This window comes from Caloenas nicobarica, chromosome Z (genome assembly GCF_036013445.1).
Source record: "Caloenas nicobarica isolate bCalNic1 chromosome Z, bCalNic1.hap1, whole genome shotgun sequence".
In the NCBI taxonomy this organism is placed as follows: Eukaryota; Metazoa; Chordata; class Aves; order Columbiformes; family Columbidae; genus Caloenas; species Caloenas nicobarica.
In genome coordinates, this window is record NC_088284.1 from 60,819,585 (window position 1) to 60,838,176 (window position 18,592).

The 18,592-nt window shown below is 38.7% G+C and overlaps 1 protein-coding gene across 1 annotated transcript in view; it reads right to left on the minus strand.

The window, feature by feature from the left end:
* Positions 1-205: 205 nt before the first annotated feature.
* BRD10 (bromodomain containing 10) overlaps positions 206-18,592 on the minus strand; it is a 52,788-nt gene continuing 34,401 nt past the window's right edge. Inside the window, exons 6-8 of the mRNA XM_065657266.1 lie at positions 11,652-11,767; positions 6,700-6,887; positions 206-4,478 (exon numbers count right to left, since the gene is read on the minus strand). Coding sequence (XP_065513338.1) covers positions 844-4,478; positions 6,700-6,887; positions 11,652-11,767 — 3,939 coding nt within the window. The 3' untranslated portion in view covers positions 206-843. The remainder of the gene's footprint in view (positions 4,479-6,699; positions 6,888-11,651; positions 11,768-18,592) is intronic.

Here is an 18,592-nt window from a genome sequence, read left to right on the forward strand (position 1 = left end):
ATTATTAAGAATGGATGAAGTATGGGTTATCTCACCATGAATTAGAAGACGAAGAAGATGGCCTTCCTTTCAACTCCTATCAAATCACATGAAACTTAAACCACAAGAAGAGATGAAATAATTTCATTCTACTATATTGCAAAAGCTGAGATGCATCTGCATTAAGTAGGAAGATGTATAGATATGTATTCTGCCATGGTGTAACAGATACACACATTTTTAAACTATTGCCGAGACAAAGCCGTACAGCAACTTGATTTATTATATGCAGATTCTTCTGCATTGTTGCTAAACAGTACACTGGTCCAAAGTTACTAAAATACTTAAAAAACTATACATTATGTAAACAAAACATAAATAAGACAGCATTGTTCTTTGTACATATAGTTTAGTACAGATTGTTAGGAAGTCATGAATATGTACAATTCCATACTGTAGCCTGCATTTTTACAATGCATTTTTTTTTTTACAGAAACAAATAAAAAATAAATTCGACAAAAAGGAGATATATACTGCCATAACCACACTGGCAAACAGTCCGTACTGTAAGATGGAACATGTGCAAAAGGCTAGATTTCTCCAAACTAAAACGTTTAATGAACTCATTGGTAATTTCTGACCTTTTTACTGAAGAATTCTCTGAATACATCACTCTGTCAAACTAAATATATTTTTCTTCTTTATAATCCCCATAGGTGAACCGGAAAGAACGGCAATCTTAAGTCATTTTGAGTAAAACAACTGTTTCAAACAACGTGAGAAATTATTCAACAGTTACAGAAGAATGTCAGAAGAAGTCAGAAGAATGCCCCAAAACTCCAAAGTTGCTCATTCACAGTAAATTCAAGATGCAGCTTCGTCAGGTTTATCAAGGCAAGCTGACTGAGATGCAGGGAAGACAGTGGTAGGATTTCTGCTTGTGGACACAACAACGGGAGGCAGTGATGAAGACAGGGAAGAAACCTTTGAGACTGGAGTGTTTATAGCATTCAAAATGGCTCCCTCTGGACTGACCAACAGTTTTTTGATAGAAGTGTCTAAGTGTGTCACTGAAGTGTTGTTTGGTAAATGAGAGTTCAGAGGATGAACAGCAGAAACAACAGAAGATGTAGCTACAACATTAACTGGAGATTTTATCACTGAAGACACAGATGGTGTCGCTGCACACAGTGGAGTAGATGAGCTAGCTGGAGTACTAAATGTCTGGGGTGTTGCATGTACGATGGGTAAACCATCTCCAGACCCAAAAGAGTTCACAATTTTTGTTGAGCTTTTCAAAGGATGTTTTGATATTTGCCAACTTAATGAATTACTTGGTGCTAGCATGATTTTTGAAGTTGTTGGATTAGGAATTGGTACACTTTGAGCCTCTTGACTACGGTTAATAGTTAAAGGAGGAGTTTGTTTTGTATTACAAGAGAGAAGAAGAACATGGCTGCCAGCTCCAAGGCCTTGTGGTGGAACAACAAAACGAGTACCATTAATCATTATCTGAGTTCCAGGTGCCAAGGGCACACAGGTGTTAATGACTATTTTCTGTTGAATGCAAGGTTCATTCAACTGACCTCCCGCCTTACTTGTTACAGTTGGTGAAGCTGCAGACATCTGAACAGTAGAAGCGCAAGTGTAAGTGTGACTCTTTTTGTCTGTACTGGGAGCCACCTGCTGGCATTGTAGGGAAGAAAAACCATGAAAATTGATGACTTTACCTGTATTTTGTGATGGAGGGGGCAACACACTCTGAGTTTTATGAATACCTGCATTACTTGGCATTGCAGCTGAACCTCCCGATGACTGAAACTGAAGTAGTGTCGGCAATTGGCTTTTTGGTACTGGAGGAGGAGCTGGAACTGCTGTCAACTGAGGAACTGTATGCAGCACTTGGTGGGAGGTGGCTACAGATCCATGCAAGCTAATGACTGGAAATTGCAAAGCAGAGGCCAAGTTTTGAGGAGATACTGTTGGCTGTGTTGTTGAAATCAGCACAGATGAAGCAAGATGCCCCGTTTTCACAGTTGATATGCCCACAGTACTTCCAATATTTGATGTACACAGTCGATTACCCAGAACTGGCCTTATTCTTGAGGGATCATTTCCACCAATCAAAACACTGGGGCGTGTCCCAGAAGAAGTCCCACTTGATGTTACTGAAACAGATTCTACACACGCATTTGCTGTTGTTACTGTAAAGGCGTTTTCAGCTTTTGCTGCAAGACATACAGATTCATTAACTGACACAACACTTTGACTCGCAAAACTTGGAACAGGAACCAAAGGACTAGAACTTGCCAAAGACAGCACCAAGCCAATGGTCTTCTTGTCTTCTCCCTTAGAAATGGCAGAGTGCAGCATATTAACTGGAGGAGCCTGTTGTGCACTGCCTTTAGTATTTACAATGGTTTGACCTATATTTAGTCCAATTTTCACATCTTTTACTTGAGCAATAGTTGATGATGAATTTATTCTTATTGGTGTTCCTACTGTAGATGGGATCAGAACCAACTGTGGCTGTTCTGTGGCACTAACAAAGGTTTTGTTTAGGGAAGAAGGAAGGTTATGTTGCAATGACTCTGCAACTAGATTGGTGGTTGATGGGCCATTGGCAATTTGTGTGTTAATGAAAACCAGCTTCTGAGCATTAACACCAGTCGATGCTGGAGGGGGTATAATACTGACTCCTGATGACCCACAGGGTGATAAAATAGGTGGATTCGTGACTAATGTAAATTTCTGAACTGGAGTACCACTGATAAAATCCCCATTTGTTGCTGAATTAGACTCAGATTGTATAATAAGATTTGGTTTAGTTTTAGTATCACCTTGTTGCTGCACCAAAGAAGTTTGAGTTACAACAGTATTTTGTCCAGTCCTAGTCACACTGACAGGATTGTTTGGAGTTGCTGACACCAAGTTGCTAGCTAATGAAATGGAGGATAAAGAAGGAGAGGACACATGGCAGGAATTCTCTATTACTTGACCCAAAGTGCCTCCAACAGCAGGCTGCTGTAATGCGAATTTTATATTTTTCTCCATTGCCTGGGTAAAATTAGCTGGGAAAGCTGGAATGTTAACAGAAGAAGCTGTTGAGGAGGCAAATCCAGAAAGAGACAATTGCCCAATATGTGGGAGACCAGATATGGCTGTTGCTACAGATGGAAGAGCAGAGCATGATAATGCTGTGGTTTTTGGCACAAGAAAGGCCTGAAGTTGAGGTGCATATGTGAAAACTGAGCTAGAAGATAAACTAGTAGGTGAAATCTGGTCTGCGTTTGTTTGCACTTTAACGATTCCTGTGTTTCCACCTCGTGTTGTGACCAGAATAGATTTTGATTCTCTTATACAGACTGTCTTCAGTTCTTGCCTGGTTTCAAAGGAGTCAGTTTTGTGCTGTGATGCCAGACCACGACAGGCAGAGGCAGTGTTCGTAGACCCACTTAATGCTGCTGCTGATACCAAAGACTGGCTAGCTGTGGAAGGAGTAGGTGAAGTCAAAGGCACAGGGAAGGTGGGAGTTGAAACTGTAGTCTTGATTTTTTCACTTTCAGCCTGGCTTGCCTTAACTGTTGAAGCTAGTAAGCTACCTGCTGAAGTTACAGCAGGCAATGGTTGTGTAGTGTTCATGGGACCAATTGCTTGTGAAAAGTTCTTGTTAAAAATTGTACTAGGTGACTGAGTAGTAGCATTTGCAGGGCCTGTTGCCAGAACAGGTGTTAAAGAAACACTGACATTTGATATTTCTGGTAAAGTTGTACAGTGCAGTTCAGATGATTTTTGCTGTAGTGACTGAATATCCTTGGACACAATTTTTCCTTCCTTCTGCTGAACAAGAAAATTCTTAGGTAAAATAAGAACTTGTTGCATGAATTTTTCTCCAGTTTTGGGGTCAATCACAGGTTGTGTTTGAATTTTCACAGAGCTGTTGTGAAGGTCTATTGGTATGCAGTGGCCATTTGTCATTTTGTATATCATCTGTAAAGGAGTCTTTGAATTGGTCTGGCAGGGCAATGTTGTTTTTACCAGTGATGATTCCAAAGGCGATAAAACTGGCTTTTCAGAAGTAGATACATTTATGCTTGAGGGAGATGACAGTTGATTTGTTAAGGTCACTTTGTTCCCAGCATTCTTGGCAAGCAAGGCCTGGATGGGTTTGGTCCCTTTCAGAAAGTTTGATACTGATGCTGCAGGATCTGTCACGGAAAATGATTCTAGAGTTGCCCCTTCAAATTGTTTCGGCTCAGTCAAACAACTTTCTGGTTGCAGGCTACTTTCTGAACTCTGTACAACAACCTCATTAGTGCTCAGCTTAGCTTTCTTCCTTGGTGAAAGCTCATTAGTGCTTTGATCCAGGCAACTATTTTGCTTGGACTGTCGTTTAATACATTTGGACAGTGTCTTCTGTGTGTCTTTAGAAGTTGATTCTTTTTTCAGAATTCTGTTTTTTCCTGCAGGTAAATTCATCTCTAATAGTTGTGCTTCATCTGCAAGAATATTAAAACAGAAACTGTGTTTTAGGAGTTTGCAACCAATACCTCTATATAACAATTTTGCAGTGTCTAGCTAAAGGCAAAACGATAGTTTGCAAGTGTAAGGATATGTGAAAGGAGAATGTCTGCCTCTTTCAGGACATCTGGTCAAGGACCTTTTCAATGCAAAAAGGAGACAAGGAAAGGAAGAAGTCATAAACAAGAATATACAGGGGCACAAACCTGACCAGCACGGGAGACAGTGAGGAAAACCAGACCTGGTGATTCACACTAATTGATGAGGACATGTAAGACTCTGAGAAAGTTTATTCCAGCAACGTTATCTCATCAAGAACCTGCTTAATTGGGAAACTGAGGGAAAAAGGGAGAAGCCAGGAAAAAAATATACAGACACAAATCTGACAAAACAAACACGGAGATAGTTACAAGAAACAACCTCACCAATCACATCAATTGATGTGCTATCAAGAAACTGCAGGTGCCTCTTCCAGGAAGATCAACTTGGCCTTTGCAACTAATATGATTATAAACCAGGGGAGGTCCTGGACACTGGGCTGGGAGGGGTGAGGGAAATCACTAAAGTTATATAAGTCCATGAAGGGATGTGCAGGGCAAGGGGGAGCTGCAAGGACAGAGCACGAGCTTGTAGTCTGTGTGCCTGGAGCTAGCTGCTGGGGGGTGAATGTCTATGTCTTCCCCAAACCCAATGAGCATGAGGGCAGTGCATTTGTATTCACTGCAAACTTCAAGACTAGTTGGTGACCAGGGGGGCCTGTGCTGATGTATCAGGCAGGCAGAGGGTCCATGCTGGTATCCAGGGTGACTTGTGAGTGTGGTGTGCCTATGGGATGAGGGTATGAGTGCCATATGTTTCACAGTGAGCATTAAGCTGGACTTGCCAGCAAGCAGTGGACACACGAAGTGGATAAGGAGGCCCAGGATACAGGCAGGGACGCCAGGTGGACAAAGCGGCATTGAGGTTCTGGCATCACAGGGCTGGAGGGGGCCCTCTGTGAGGAGACACTAGGAGCTGTCCTGTGCCAGACACAGATGGCTCCAAAAGAGACCCATTACAGGACAAGGCTGAGTCTGTCAGCCAAGCTGGTGATGCCTTATGGGAAATGGTGCTCCAAAGAGTTTGACAGAGAGGAGTAAGGAAAAAATGTAGGAGAAACACCCCTGTAGACACCAACGTCAGTGAAGAAGTAGGGGAAGGAGGTGCTCCAGGCACTGGAATGGATTTCCCTGCAATCTGTAAGGGGTCCATGACCATGGTGAAGCAGACTGACCCTGTCCCATGGAGGGCCATGCTGCAGCAGGTGTCTACACTGCAGCCTGAAGACCCCACGCCACAGCAGGTGAATATGCCCTGAAGGAAGCTGCAGCCATGGAGAGCCCACACTGGAGCAGGCTCCCGACAGGAACTGTGGCTTATGTAGGACCACTACGGGAGCAGTCTTATCCTGAAGGACTCGAGCCTGTGGAGAGGACTCATGCTGTAGCAGTTTGTGAAGGACTGTATCCCACGGGAAGGACCCCACACTGGAGCAGGGCAAAAGTGTGAGGAAGGAGCTGCAGAGAAGTCTTATGAACTGACCCAAGTCCCCAGTTCCTATCCCCCCTGTGCCACTTGACAAGGGAGGAGGTAGGAGAATTCGAAATGAAGTTGAGCCTGGGAAGAAGGTGGAGATGGAGGAGAACGTGTTTCAGTTTTTGTCTTTGTTTCTCACCATCCCACTCTATTTTTAATTGGCAATAAATCAAATTAGTTTTCCTCAAGTGAGTTTACTTTGCCTGTGACGGTAACCAGTAGTGGTCTCCCTGTCTGTATCTCTACCCATAAGCTTTCCCATCTTATTTTCTCTCCCTGTCCTGTTAAGGAAAGGGAATGACAGAGCGCCTGGGTGGGCATCCAGTAGCCAGCAAAGGTGAGCCCACCATAAACATAAATTCCGAGAAGGCCTACTATCTTAACACAGAAATAGTTAAGCATAAAAATGGTAAAAACTTGCATTAGTTAGAATTTTCATCTTGGTCATGTCTGGCCAATTCTAGACCACATCTATCAGGCATGCGTCAAAAGCTACTTCAGTTATCACAGTAGTATTAAGGTAAAAAATAGGACACAAGCTCACATGGAAAAATTCAGCTCCTGAATCAACTTGATTCAGCTGCTGAATTAAATTCACGCTATCAAATTCCACTAAATGCTTACCGTTGTCTGGGTGAACCTTTTTGGGAACTTCCACATGTTCTGCAGACTCCGAAGATTTACCACGAACTACTGCAAAAGAATCTTTGCCAGAATCAACTTCACTTTCATCATTACTCCACAACTCCCTGGTAAATTTATCATGGTCTGGATGTCTTTTAAAGTCATCATAGTCCTTCTTCAACCTAGACCTTGAAAAATAACAAAGCTAACTTTACTGAAGATTCACACTGTTTTTAACATTTTTAAAATTTGTATTTGATGCCACACAAAAAGTTGGTTTAGAATTAACTGCCTGTGCCCTTCAAAAAATTTCAGGGTAGCTCTGCAAGTCTCCAAAGCCCAGAAAGTCTGATGTCCCTTACCTCATCAAAACTGATTTCTAAGCCACTAAATCCTCTAACAACAGGCAAAAAGATGAGTCAAATATGCCCATCACTATTTTACTGCACCCATCTTCTGTTTCTTCCTTTGTCTTGCATTGTGACGAATGTACCTGTATGGACTTAAGTATTAACTGTAACAAGTCTACTCTTTCCTCTCAAGGTAAACCCAACTAGATAATTAAGTAAATCTTGTTTTTCTTAAATGCATCATGCTTTTGGCCCAGCTATGGACCATAATGTTAACTTTCTCCTTTAAGAAAACTTTCTAATCTCTGGGCCACTAAAACAGCTGCCACCATCATTTCTATAGATTCACACTCTACTAAAAAATGTGCATATGATGGAATGTATTTAAGCTGCCTTACTCATCTGAACATCCTTCAGAAACACATCCACTTTACAGCAGACTTATGATGATAGTCCTTAATTGCTACATGTTTCCATTGTCCCTTCTTCTACACCATTATTTAGATGAGATCTAGGGGGTATTTTAGTGTTCAAATACAGGGAACTACAGGATTCAGCTGGTGGTAGTCAACACAATATCCAGGAAGATTATTTATGAATGGGTAAGTAGATCATAGCAATCAACACCTGTGTGGAATAGAATCTAGGCTCTAGTCTGGATCTAACCCTTATGACAGTAAGAAAAAGACCTTAAATATACCTGTTCTTGTGCATTAAAATAACAGTTCTTTGCACTGAGTGCAGAAATGGCCAGCTGCTCCCTAGGATAGAAAGGCAGGAGACACGATGACACAGCTGGCAGGGCATGGGTCTCACCAGCCAGGACCTCATCCCCTCACCCTGAATGAAGGAGCAGGCCAGGCCTAGGGCTAGTAGCTAGGTTCAACCAAGAGCCCAGATCAACATGCAAACTCCTGAAGCTGAGGTAGGTCTGAGGTCAACCTGGGAAGTCAATTCACAGCTTCAGATCAGGATCAGGTCCAGTGATGGCTGCCAGGGTCAGAACCCAGTTAAGTGATTTCTGGGCAGGTCCACAGTGAGGATGTAGGTCCAAAGTCAGTCTGAGGGTCAGTCCAGAACAGCAGGACCCATGGCCAGGCAGGGTAACTGCTGTAGTTGAGCTGCAAATTGGTTATTTCTACAGCAGAGACTTAAAGCTGCAGAATGACCTGAAATGGGGAACCTGGGCCCATGGGAAGGTGATGTGGACGGAGATCCAGGTGAAGCTGATCTGGTTCAGTACAACAAAATAGTTTAATCACAACTTTGACACTCTCAGTGAGAGAAGACAAGCTTGTAGTCTGTATGATAATATGTGGATGACACTTCAACTCTGTCATTCAGCTTTTGAGCTTGACGTCTAGGTGTGGAAGAACTATAAAAAGGAGCTATGGAACCATAGAAGGACACTAGAGAACCACTACTTTACTAAAGCTTCTGGATGGGAATTTCTGTTTCTCTTTTGACGAACTTCTGCTGTGGGGTCAGTGAACAAATGTGATTACTAGGCGCAAGTAACCTTACCTTTTAAACCTTGCTGCTATTCAAACATCATTCAAAATTATACTCTGCCATAATTTTGAAAAGACTACAGGGGAGAAAAAAAGGGATTTTGATTATAACGAGTGCTCCCACTAATTAATGACAATAAAAAATGAAGGAAAACTCCAGACTCTTATTCCATACTGAGGTCTTGCACAGAAAGAAGGGGCTCTGCCCCATCCCTTGACAACCTGGAAGGCCAACACTGTCATGCAATTTGTAAACGTCAGTAGCTGGCTGAGATACACCATAGATGCTGCAACTGCAGCTAGACTTGTGATGGTGCTGCTGTTTACACCAGCACAAGCCATCTTTACTTAGTTGCTTTTTCCCTTTCACATGACACCTTTCTTCACCACTGTCATTGGTGCTTTACAGCTGCCTAGCTGCTGCATAACGAAACAGACCAATACAGTGATCTAGCTCACTCCTCTCCACGATTTGTACAGGTTGTTTTTCAGCTGGACCTGTTCCCCAGTTTACTATCAGTCTGTTCAAACAGTTATGTCATGAAAATAGCTAGGCTGGCATAGGTGAATAAACTAGGGTTTCAGCCTAAAACATACATCCTGAGAAATATGAGTTAAGTTAGTCTCAGAAATTATCCTCCACTCTAAGCGCATGCTTCAGTAGCTACTGGCATGTGTACATGCAAGACCTCAGCCACTTAATTCCAGGCTAAAATTTACTCATATTAGGCACCCCATATACTGGAAACTGAAAACCCTTCTGCCACATTTTCAAAAGGAGTCTGAATTGCTACAGATGGGAAGAAATGAACAGCTAAGGAAAATAAACAGAAACTTGACTAGAAAGGAAAAGAAAAAAAAAAAGCGAAACTTGTACTCTGGATCATTATTTAAAGCAAAATGTTCAACAACATCCTACACTTCAAAATAAGGATTTTAATTCATTTATGATATCCATAAAATGAGCTATTAGGTTGGTGCAAAAGTAATTGCAGTTTTGGATGGTGAATTTTACATCATTATAAACTAGGCTCCAACACATCTTTATTAATCAAAATAGGAACTACTACAATCAACATATTTTTGCCAACGAGAAATAAGTTTGTTTAGTCCTGTAGCATAAAAATCTGTGGTTTGGGATTCAGTGCTGGTTGTGGAAGCATCTTCCCTGCAAAAAGTTGTTGAGATGCTTGAAGAAGTGGTAGTCGGTTGGCAAGAGGTCAGGTGAATATGGCAGATGAGGCAAAACTCTATAGCCCTTTTGAAGTACTGGTTGCGCAACATGCAGTCAGGTGTTGTCATAGAGAACTGGGCCCTTTCTGTTGACCGATGCCCGCTGCAGGCATTGCAGATTTCAGTGCATCTCATGGATTTGCTGAGGATGCTTCTCAGATGGAATGGTTGTGCTGTGATTCAGAAAGCTGTAGTGGATCAGTCCAGCAGCAGCAGACCACCAAACAGGGACCATGACCTTTTTGGGGTGCAAGTTTGGCTTTGGGAAGTGCTTTGGAGATTCTTCTTGGTCCAGCCACTGAGCTGGTCATCGCCAATTGTCATACAAAATCCAGTTTTCATTGCATGTCACAATCCGATTGAGAAATGTTTCATTGTTGTTGCACAGAATAAGAGAAGATGACGCTTCAAAACAATGATTTTTTGGATTTTCGGTCAGCTCATGAGGCACCCACTTATTGAGCTTTTTCACCTTTCCAATTTGCTTCAAGTGCTGAACGACCATAGAATGGTTGACGTTGAGTTCTTTGGCAACTTCTTGTGTAGTTGTCAGAGGATCAGCTTTGATGATTGCTCTCAGTTGGTCATTGTCAACTTCTGGTGGCTGGCCACTACGCTTCTCTTCTTCAAGGCTCTCGTCTCCTTTGTGAAACTTCTTGAACCACCACCCCTCTGTACACTCATTAGCAGTTCCTGGGCCAAATGCATTGCTGATGTTAGAAGTTGTCTCTGTTGCTTTACAACCCATTTTGTACTCGAATGAGAAAATCACTCAAATTTGCTTTTTGTCTAACATCATTTCCATAGTCTAAAATAAATATAAAATAAACAGCAAGTAATAAGTCGGTAGCAAAAAACCCATGAAGCGAGAAAAGTGCATTAAAACGATGTATAATACAACCACATTTATGTAAGAATGTATTTCAATATCAAACAGCAAATTTCAACAATGCAAAACCCACAATTCTTTTTGCACCAACCTAATACTGGGGAACCAGCTCTTAGTAATTCTACCTGTGTACTGTCTTTGGCGCTATGGTGATTTTTTTTAAACATAATACATTTTGCACTTTTCAGAATTAGTTCTGCACTACATAACTGTGTAAGTTGCTTCCTTCACACTCAGCATTAAAACAGCTGCCTTTTTCTATCATTTGACAGAGAGTTCAAGCTTCTAATCATTACTTGCTTTTTAAATGTCTATGTGGCAAAACTAAGGTATGATTATAGCAACAGCTATATGGCTAACACAACAACGGCAAGCTTCAAGACACGATGATGATATCAAGTCAATATCCAGTCTCTCCAGGATTTATAGTCTGGGTACCATCTTCACTGATGCTAATGCTTGCTTTTACCAGATTTAAATCAGTCACAGCTTCACTGCTATTTCTCTGACACATTTAATTTCAGATGCATTTCAAATTTACAGGGTTACAAAGACCTCAAAACAATGTTTTAAGAATTGCTTTGTGGAGAATTCATGAACAACCAGTTTAGGTAACTTTATACAGTAAGTAGTCTGACAAAGTGTTCTAAGAAGCCCTGGTCTAGTTTTCTAGATAGAGGTTTTCAGCACTGTTTAACCAAATAAACATCAATACAAATCCCAGCTGGATTGTGATACAACTGTTGATAGGCATGCTTAAAGATTCTTGAGCATTTTAGAGGAAAAAAAACATTAGGGGATAAACTCAACTTTATTTAGATACAGTAAGTCTGGAACATAAAATAATTCTTTGAAATAAAGCACTTCCAGCACCTCACTTGTCTCTTCCAGGTATTCTCATTTCATTTATTTGAGAAGCCGATTTATTCATTTGTTATTAAAAGGTGAATTTTGTTGTGTCTTCCATACCTGTTTCTTTGAAATGCTTTCATTAGCTTTGGTTCCCATGGTAACAGTTCATTAAGCAGTCGTACCAACGTACCATGCAATTCCTTTACTGCTTGCTTCCGGTGGTACAATCTTCCCTGCAAACATAAATACTATTCATTTATCATTGCATTAGACCTGAATCCTGTTATACTGTATTAATACTACAATAATCCTGGTACACTAATACAGCACAGGAGGAAAATAACTGGAAGAAAATATTAGTAAGTTTCACAGTTATATATACCCTTACGCTACGTAAGACATTAGTATTTCTATTATTGTTTTATAATACAGAGAGATAATGTCCTAGTTAAAAAAGCAATACTACAAGGATGTTAACTTTTCCAGTCAAACTTAAAATTGAAGCAGAATCCTACAAACACGCCATGTATTTAAAATTACTTACATGGGTAACATAGGTAGTAATCCATTTGGGTCAGGGAAACCAAACATGTTTGTACACTTTTAATTGTTAGAGATAAAAATTCAACAGAAAATCTTACCATCATCTTAGTTTAATATAAGTGACATAATTTATATTATTTGCAAAAACAATTTCCTAAAATTTTCAGGGATAAACCCTACAGTTTTTGTATTACATTTTTGTATTTTATTCAAAGTTCTAGATAAAGTTTTTTTAAAATAAAAGTTTTGCAAATTAGTAATTTATGAAGTAATAAGACTATGCAGCAGAGAGCAGTTTTCCAACATAAAAGCTTTACGCTTTTAACTGAAACGTATAATTAAAAATAGTTTTCTTTTCCAAACTGATACATGTAATTAGATGAAATTCCATGAAGAATTCCTGGTTTAATAAATCTAGAAAGGCTAAATGAGGGTAAAAGATATTTGGAACATAAAATTAGCATGTATACATATATATAGAGCAAATTTTTTTTGTTACTCATTTAAAAAGGCAGCATGCAATACTGAAAAAAAACCCATGGTGGCCATAATGCTACAGAACATGTCTCTTAACACTCTTAGATACCCCGTATTTCTTCCCAAAACTTTATTCTCCAGTTTGTTACATAGAAGACTGAACAATGCATATATATGTAAACAGCTACAAAAAGAGGTGAGGTATACTCTAGTATTTCTGCTACTCTACTATTTCTGTGTGTTTTACATGAGGATTTTATGTCTCAACTTGTCAGAGAGGATGTAAGACAGTAAAGAGAATATTATTCTGCAAGAAAAATAAGCAAGACTTGGGTACTTATTTATTTCAGACACATCTTTAGCTTTTGATAGAGCTCATATCCTTCACAGTTTCCTGTGGTCTGGCGCACCTAGAAATGCAGGGCACGAAAAGCTGGATAAAGCTTGACAGAGATGCTTTTCAGCAGTCTAGAAAAATGGACTTTGGAATAATTCCTTTCTACACATTTCAGCAGATCTCTCCAATGTACAGCAAGATCAAACAAGCATTCAGCCTGACTGAAGATCAAGTATCTATTTTTTTATGGATAATCATTTACATGTTGTATAACGAAATGAATACCTACTCCTTCATTCTTCAACTAAAATTATGAAATTGAAGATTTTAAGTAGGATATTATGCCATGTTACTACATACTGGTTAGAGTTGAGCACACAGACAAGCTGTATTCTGATTTCATCCATTTGTGACCAGTCATATTTGCACATGTAATGCACCTCAGCATAAAATCTGCCCCGAGCACTGCAACAGAAAACAGTCCTTGGGTATACTGTAGTCTACCAAGGTATATTGTATAATCTTCTAATGTTAGCAGTCAACAGAATTAATTGCTAACATATGCAATAGTATTATGTGCACAGATTTATCTTGCCTGTAAGATATACAAAACATTTCACAGACAGTTTTAAAAGGATAAATTTATACACTACGTGGTATTAGTGGATTGTATCAAAATAAAAATCAAAATGGCAAAAATAAACAATGCCACTACTATCAGGATATAGAAATGCTGTACATGCATTTGAAATAGCTAAGTATGGGATGTGTAAAATAGCAGACACAAGTAGAAGAATTAGTCAAGAGCAGATTTCAAGACATCGCTGCCTTCATTAACACTTCAAAGGACAAATACAAGTCACTTTTCTCCTTGCTTACAAAAATGAACAAAAACCACAACCAACCCTGTCCTCCCTCAAATTCTAGAGCTGGTTTTTAACAAAAATAGTGTCCTCTGGATGTAATATCTGGAAAACTCCATGTTTGCTTCCAAATAATTTAAATGCAAATATTACAGAAACATAATTTTAAAAATTGTAATGTAATTATTTCCCTGTATCCAAAATACTAATTTTTCTTACTGGGCTTTATGAGTTGACAATAAACCTGCTAGTGGCAACAAACACAAATTTAAGCCATAAGAAGAATTTTCCTTCCTCAGAAACAATCAGGACACAGAGCAAATATGGGCCAAAAAAGACCAGAAAAAAAAAAATCCTTGTTTTAAATTATTGTGGTTAAGTTAGTTTGCTATGCAAACACATAAGGTTTCTGCAAAGCAGAATGTGACACAAATCATCTGTTATTATTCTTCAAATATTATAATATGAAAAAGGAAGAGATGTAAGAAAACCGTCTATAACCTTAAGACACATCACTACAAAATCTAGTATCACCTTTCCTATGCAATTTCATTCTCTAACATAGTCTTGTCTTTTTTCCAGGAAAACAAAAAAGCACAAAGCTGTAATTGATAAAGCTATGACTTAACTGCCCACTTCAGCATTACATAGCTGCCTACTAATTTCTACAGATCACAAACTTGCCTTTACAAAGGTCTGTGTTGCAAGCACTTCTCCATATTACCAAATAAAACAAAACAGGAGAATAGCTACAAACTGAAGCTTAGGAGGTTCAAGCTGGACCTTTGGAGGTATATTTTCATTAGAAGCATACAGCATTAGAACAGGTTGTGCAGAGAAGCTGTTGAATCTCTGTTCTTATTTTCAGAATTTGGCCAGTCAGGTCATGGATGACAATGCAGCACAGACAATAGTCCTGCTTGAAGGAGGGGTGACATTTCAAGGAATAACAGCAGGATTCCTTACAATGAACGATCAAGTTTCTGAGTATGACCTGATGTGTTACGGGATTAACAAATACATGGAATGCAACATCTAACTGCACAGAAGGAACTGACCAGAGCAGAATAGCCATGACTGTTCTAATGAACCAAAATATAGCTGTTTAGGCAATTCCACGAAGTGTGGTTTAGTAGAACAGCAGGGTTAGTACAAAGAAATAGCTATTACAGCCCCATAGTTCAGCCCTCTTGTCAACAAGGGGTCTGTAGAAATGGAGATCTGGATGCACTGCCTTCCGATGTTCATGAAATCCTGTAGGATTTTATCAGTAGATACCAACTAAAATTATCCAACTACATCAACCTGACATAATACTTTAGAGGTAAAACCAGCCCTTATCACTGAAGAGCTTGCTCTTAATAGATGTGTGAAGAAACTGTTCCACTTAACTTACTTGAGCTAATTCTAAGTTTGATAAGAGCCTGTATTCCTAAATAATTATTTCAATAGAGACATCCAGTAGCTAACTAGGGTGTGTACTGAGTTATGTTCTTACATGGTCTCTAATTCACATTCCCAGTACCACTGTTTCTATACCTTGGATCTGACTTCGAGTTTTCGTCTTGTTCGAGGTAGTGACAAAGAAAATGCTATTTTCTTCTGGAAATACAATGTAAGGTATTAGACGTAGAGAAAGAGAAGAGAAAAGAGGCCTAGACAGAGAATAAGTGTAAAATGTGACTTTCTGCTGTGTTAAGTTACAAGCAAATTTTAAAAATGCAAACACAATAAAACCAACATTTTAGAAATGTGCTGAATGTTTCTATATAAACACAGAGAGACATTCAACACATTCTCAGCTGAAAACTTACCTTTTAAAACAAGGTTTCTGACATCCAGAGCAGCCAGGAAATGCTGACTCCACTCTCCGTGATGCCCCAGCATACACTATTCTGGCATACTCCTCATGGAACCCCAAAGCAGACTGGAGCCAGGATATGGATATATGAGGTAAGGACTGAACGTTATAGGGAGGTTTTTTGTTGTGTTTTTGTTTTGTTTTGTTTTTTAATAAACACACACACACAACCACAATATTATGCAGTTTTATAAGATTTTCTTTAATCTTTACTTTATATCCCAGGGACATAAAATAAAGAAATTAGAAATTTTATAAAACCATGCAATATTGTTGAAAAGAGGTGGTGGTGGAGGAAGAAAACTTACCTTACCCTTAATAGGCCTGCTCCATTCTGCAGCGGGGTTCTGTGGTATGTGTGACATCACCAGTCTAGCGTTTTCTAGTGATGTCACACAGAGAGGGAGTTGGTGATCTGCAGCTGCTTTGGACATCAGATACCTAAAGAAGAGAGATCGATAACTTTTTCAATTCAGATATGGATTGATATTGAATGTTCTTATCAACTGATATATGGGCCAAATAGTAGAATTTCAGACACTTGAAGTCAATGGCGGTTTTGACTGAATAAGAATGCATGATGAGAGTATGTATTTGTACTATACAAACTCATCTATAATTGAAAGTGTTTACATTTTGAAAATGCTTAGAGTTACCTTCTACAATAGAAGTTCCTGAAAATCAGTATCTTATATTTTACCTTCAGCAATGTCATTCTGAATATTATAAATATCTACCAACAGCTAACCTCTGATGTTACTTAAAGACTGGGACTGAATATAGTCAGGAAGAATGACTTCTACTAAGTTATAAATCAAATGCACGCATTACATGTCTTAATTTTATCTTTGAGTATTTACCAGTAACTAATGAAGAGATTTTTAATTTTTTTAATTAAAAATACTTCAGCTTGCACTTCCATGACCTAGATATCTGATCACACCAAAATTCATCCTAAAATGTTATCTCATACTCTTACTAAATGTAGCAAAAAAAACGAAGTTGAAAAAAAAAGCAATAAATGTGTTGTCATCAAGAGTGTCTTTATCTCATTATTTACTTCATTACTATGATATGACTTTTGATTCATACATTTGTCCACAAGTTATAATTTTCTTTAGGCAAAATCACTACATGATCATCATCACACTGATTCATCTACCACAATTATTTTAAAGATGTAAACCACAAAAACACAGGAGGAGTGTTTATTATCAGCATGATCGCACTATCTTTCAGAACCTAACTCAGAGCAGTGAAGTTACGTAGCACTGAATTCTCACACTTTACTCTTCATTAGAAGAATTTCAAGACATTAAGTTATATTTCTGTAACTCATGAAGAACCCGGGTGTATGCATTATCTTGAACTGTTCACAAAAAAGGTATGTCTTTTAAGCTATTATGGATCTTTCTTAACTGAATTTTGCATCTTCTTAACGCCAGATATACAAGCATTTATCTATTCTTCAGCTGAACACCATTAAATCAGCTGGTTTTTTAGAAATGTGTGCTGGCAGGAATGCCTTGAATTATTTGTTTAAAATAATATACTAACTGACCAAAATCCAAAGCACTGTGAAATGTTCTGAATATGCAGTAATGTCTCTATAACAAAAATGTTTCAGATTAAGTGTCTGAGTACACATTCATATCTTTGACGCAGAATCCACACTTTCACACTTGGAACTGTAGAAAGGTACATGCTCAAAGTGGCTTAAGGAAAGCTTCTGAGCAAACTTGTATTGGGAGGCCTGGGCACACAAGCTAAGGCATGAAAAATAATGGGAAGCTAAGAGAAAATAGTTGTGAAAAAAACAGACAAAAAAAGATATAGTGGAGGAGCTAAGGAAGACTGAAGACTGGGACAAAAACATTGACAATTAGTAAGATAAGCAGAAGACAAATACCAGAGAAGAAAACGTAATTATTGTTGACAAGATTTCAAAATTTAGCGCCTAAAATTGGCTTTATTCATTCATAATATAGAAGTAAATAACTGGCTGACAACTAAATAGCTGGTTGGATTTCCAAAAGTTCCACAAGCTCAACCTCTCCACAGAAGTACAGAGAACTGCATGGATGTAAATGTGCAAATTTCAGACTCAAAATTTTACATTTTGTGTTCATATCGCTGTTTTTAAAAGCTGTAGGCAAGCCAGAGAAAAGCAATAGCAGAGTACTTGGAAGTGACTAAAGCACAAATCAAGTTTTTGGGACAAAGAATGGAAGCAGAGAATATGTTAGATACATTACAGACAAAGATGCATTAGCTGAAATAAAAATGAAATGTTTCAGCTGAAAGACTTCAAGCAGGTCTATTAAAATTCCATTTTCCTAAATATTTATTGGAATAAGGATCTCTTAATCTGCAGTTTAAACCTGCAAATGTGTGCGTGTGCAAACACAGATTTCTCAGGCTACAATATTATTTGTTTGCATGTACATTCATGTAAATAGAGTCATACAAATGAACACAAGTATAACTGAAAACTTCTTACATGCAAAAGTCTCAAGCATGGTACGTATTTCACTAGAGATGGAGGGAAAGAGGCCACGAGAAGAAGAGAGAGGAATGAGGAGAAGGAAGTCAACCTCCTGCTAAAACATGAAGATTTAATCCAGTAATAATTAAGCTTCCACAGGGCCCAAGTGAGAAGACACCAGAAGTTTTTCCATTTTATTGTTTGTAAAGTTGAAGTCTGATTCACTAAAATATTAGTAAGACGCCTAATCTGTTTTTGATGGTTACACAAATTTCTGCTGAGCATTCTTGGGAAGTCCCTGTACAGTCTTGTCTAAACACCATTTCACTACCAAACTTTTTCAACCATATGGCAATATTTCCCATTTCTTTACTGTACATAGAGGAAATATTTTTATGAACTTTTATTTAGTAAGGGAGCCATTTTGCATTATTTTTGCCATATATTAAAATTTATTTTTAAGCAAAGTGTAGCAAATCAATTAAAAAAAAA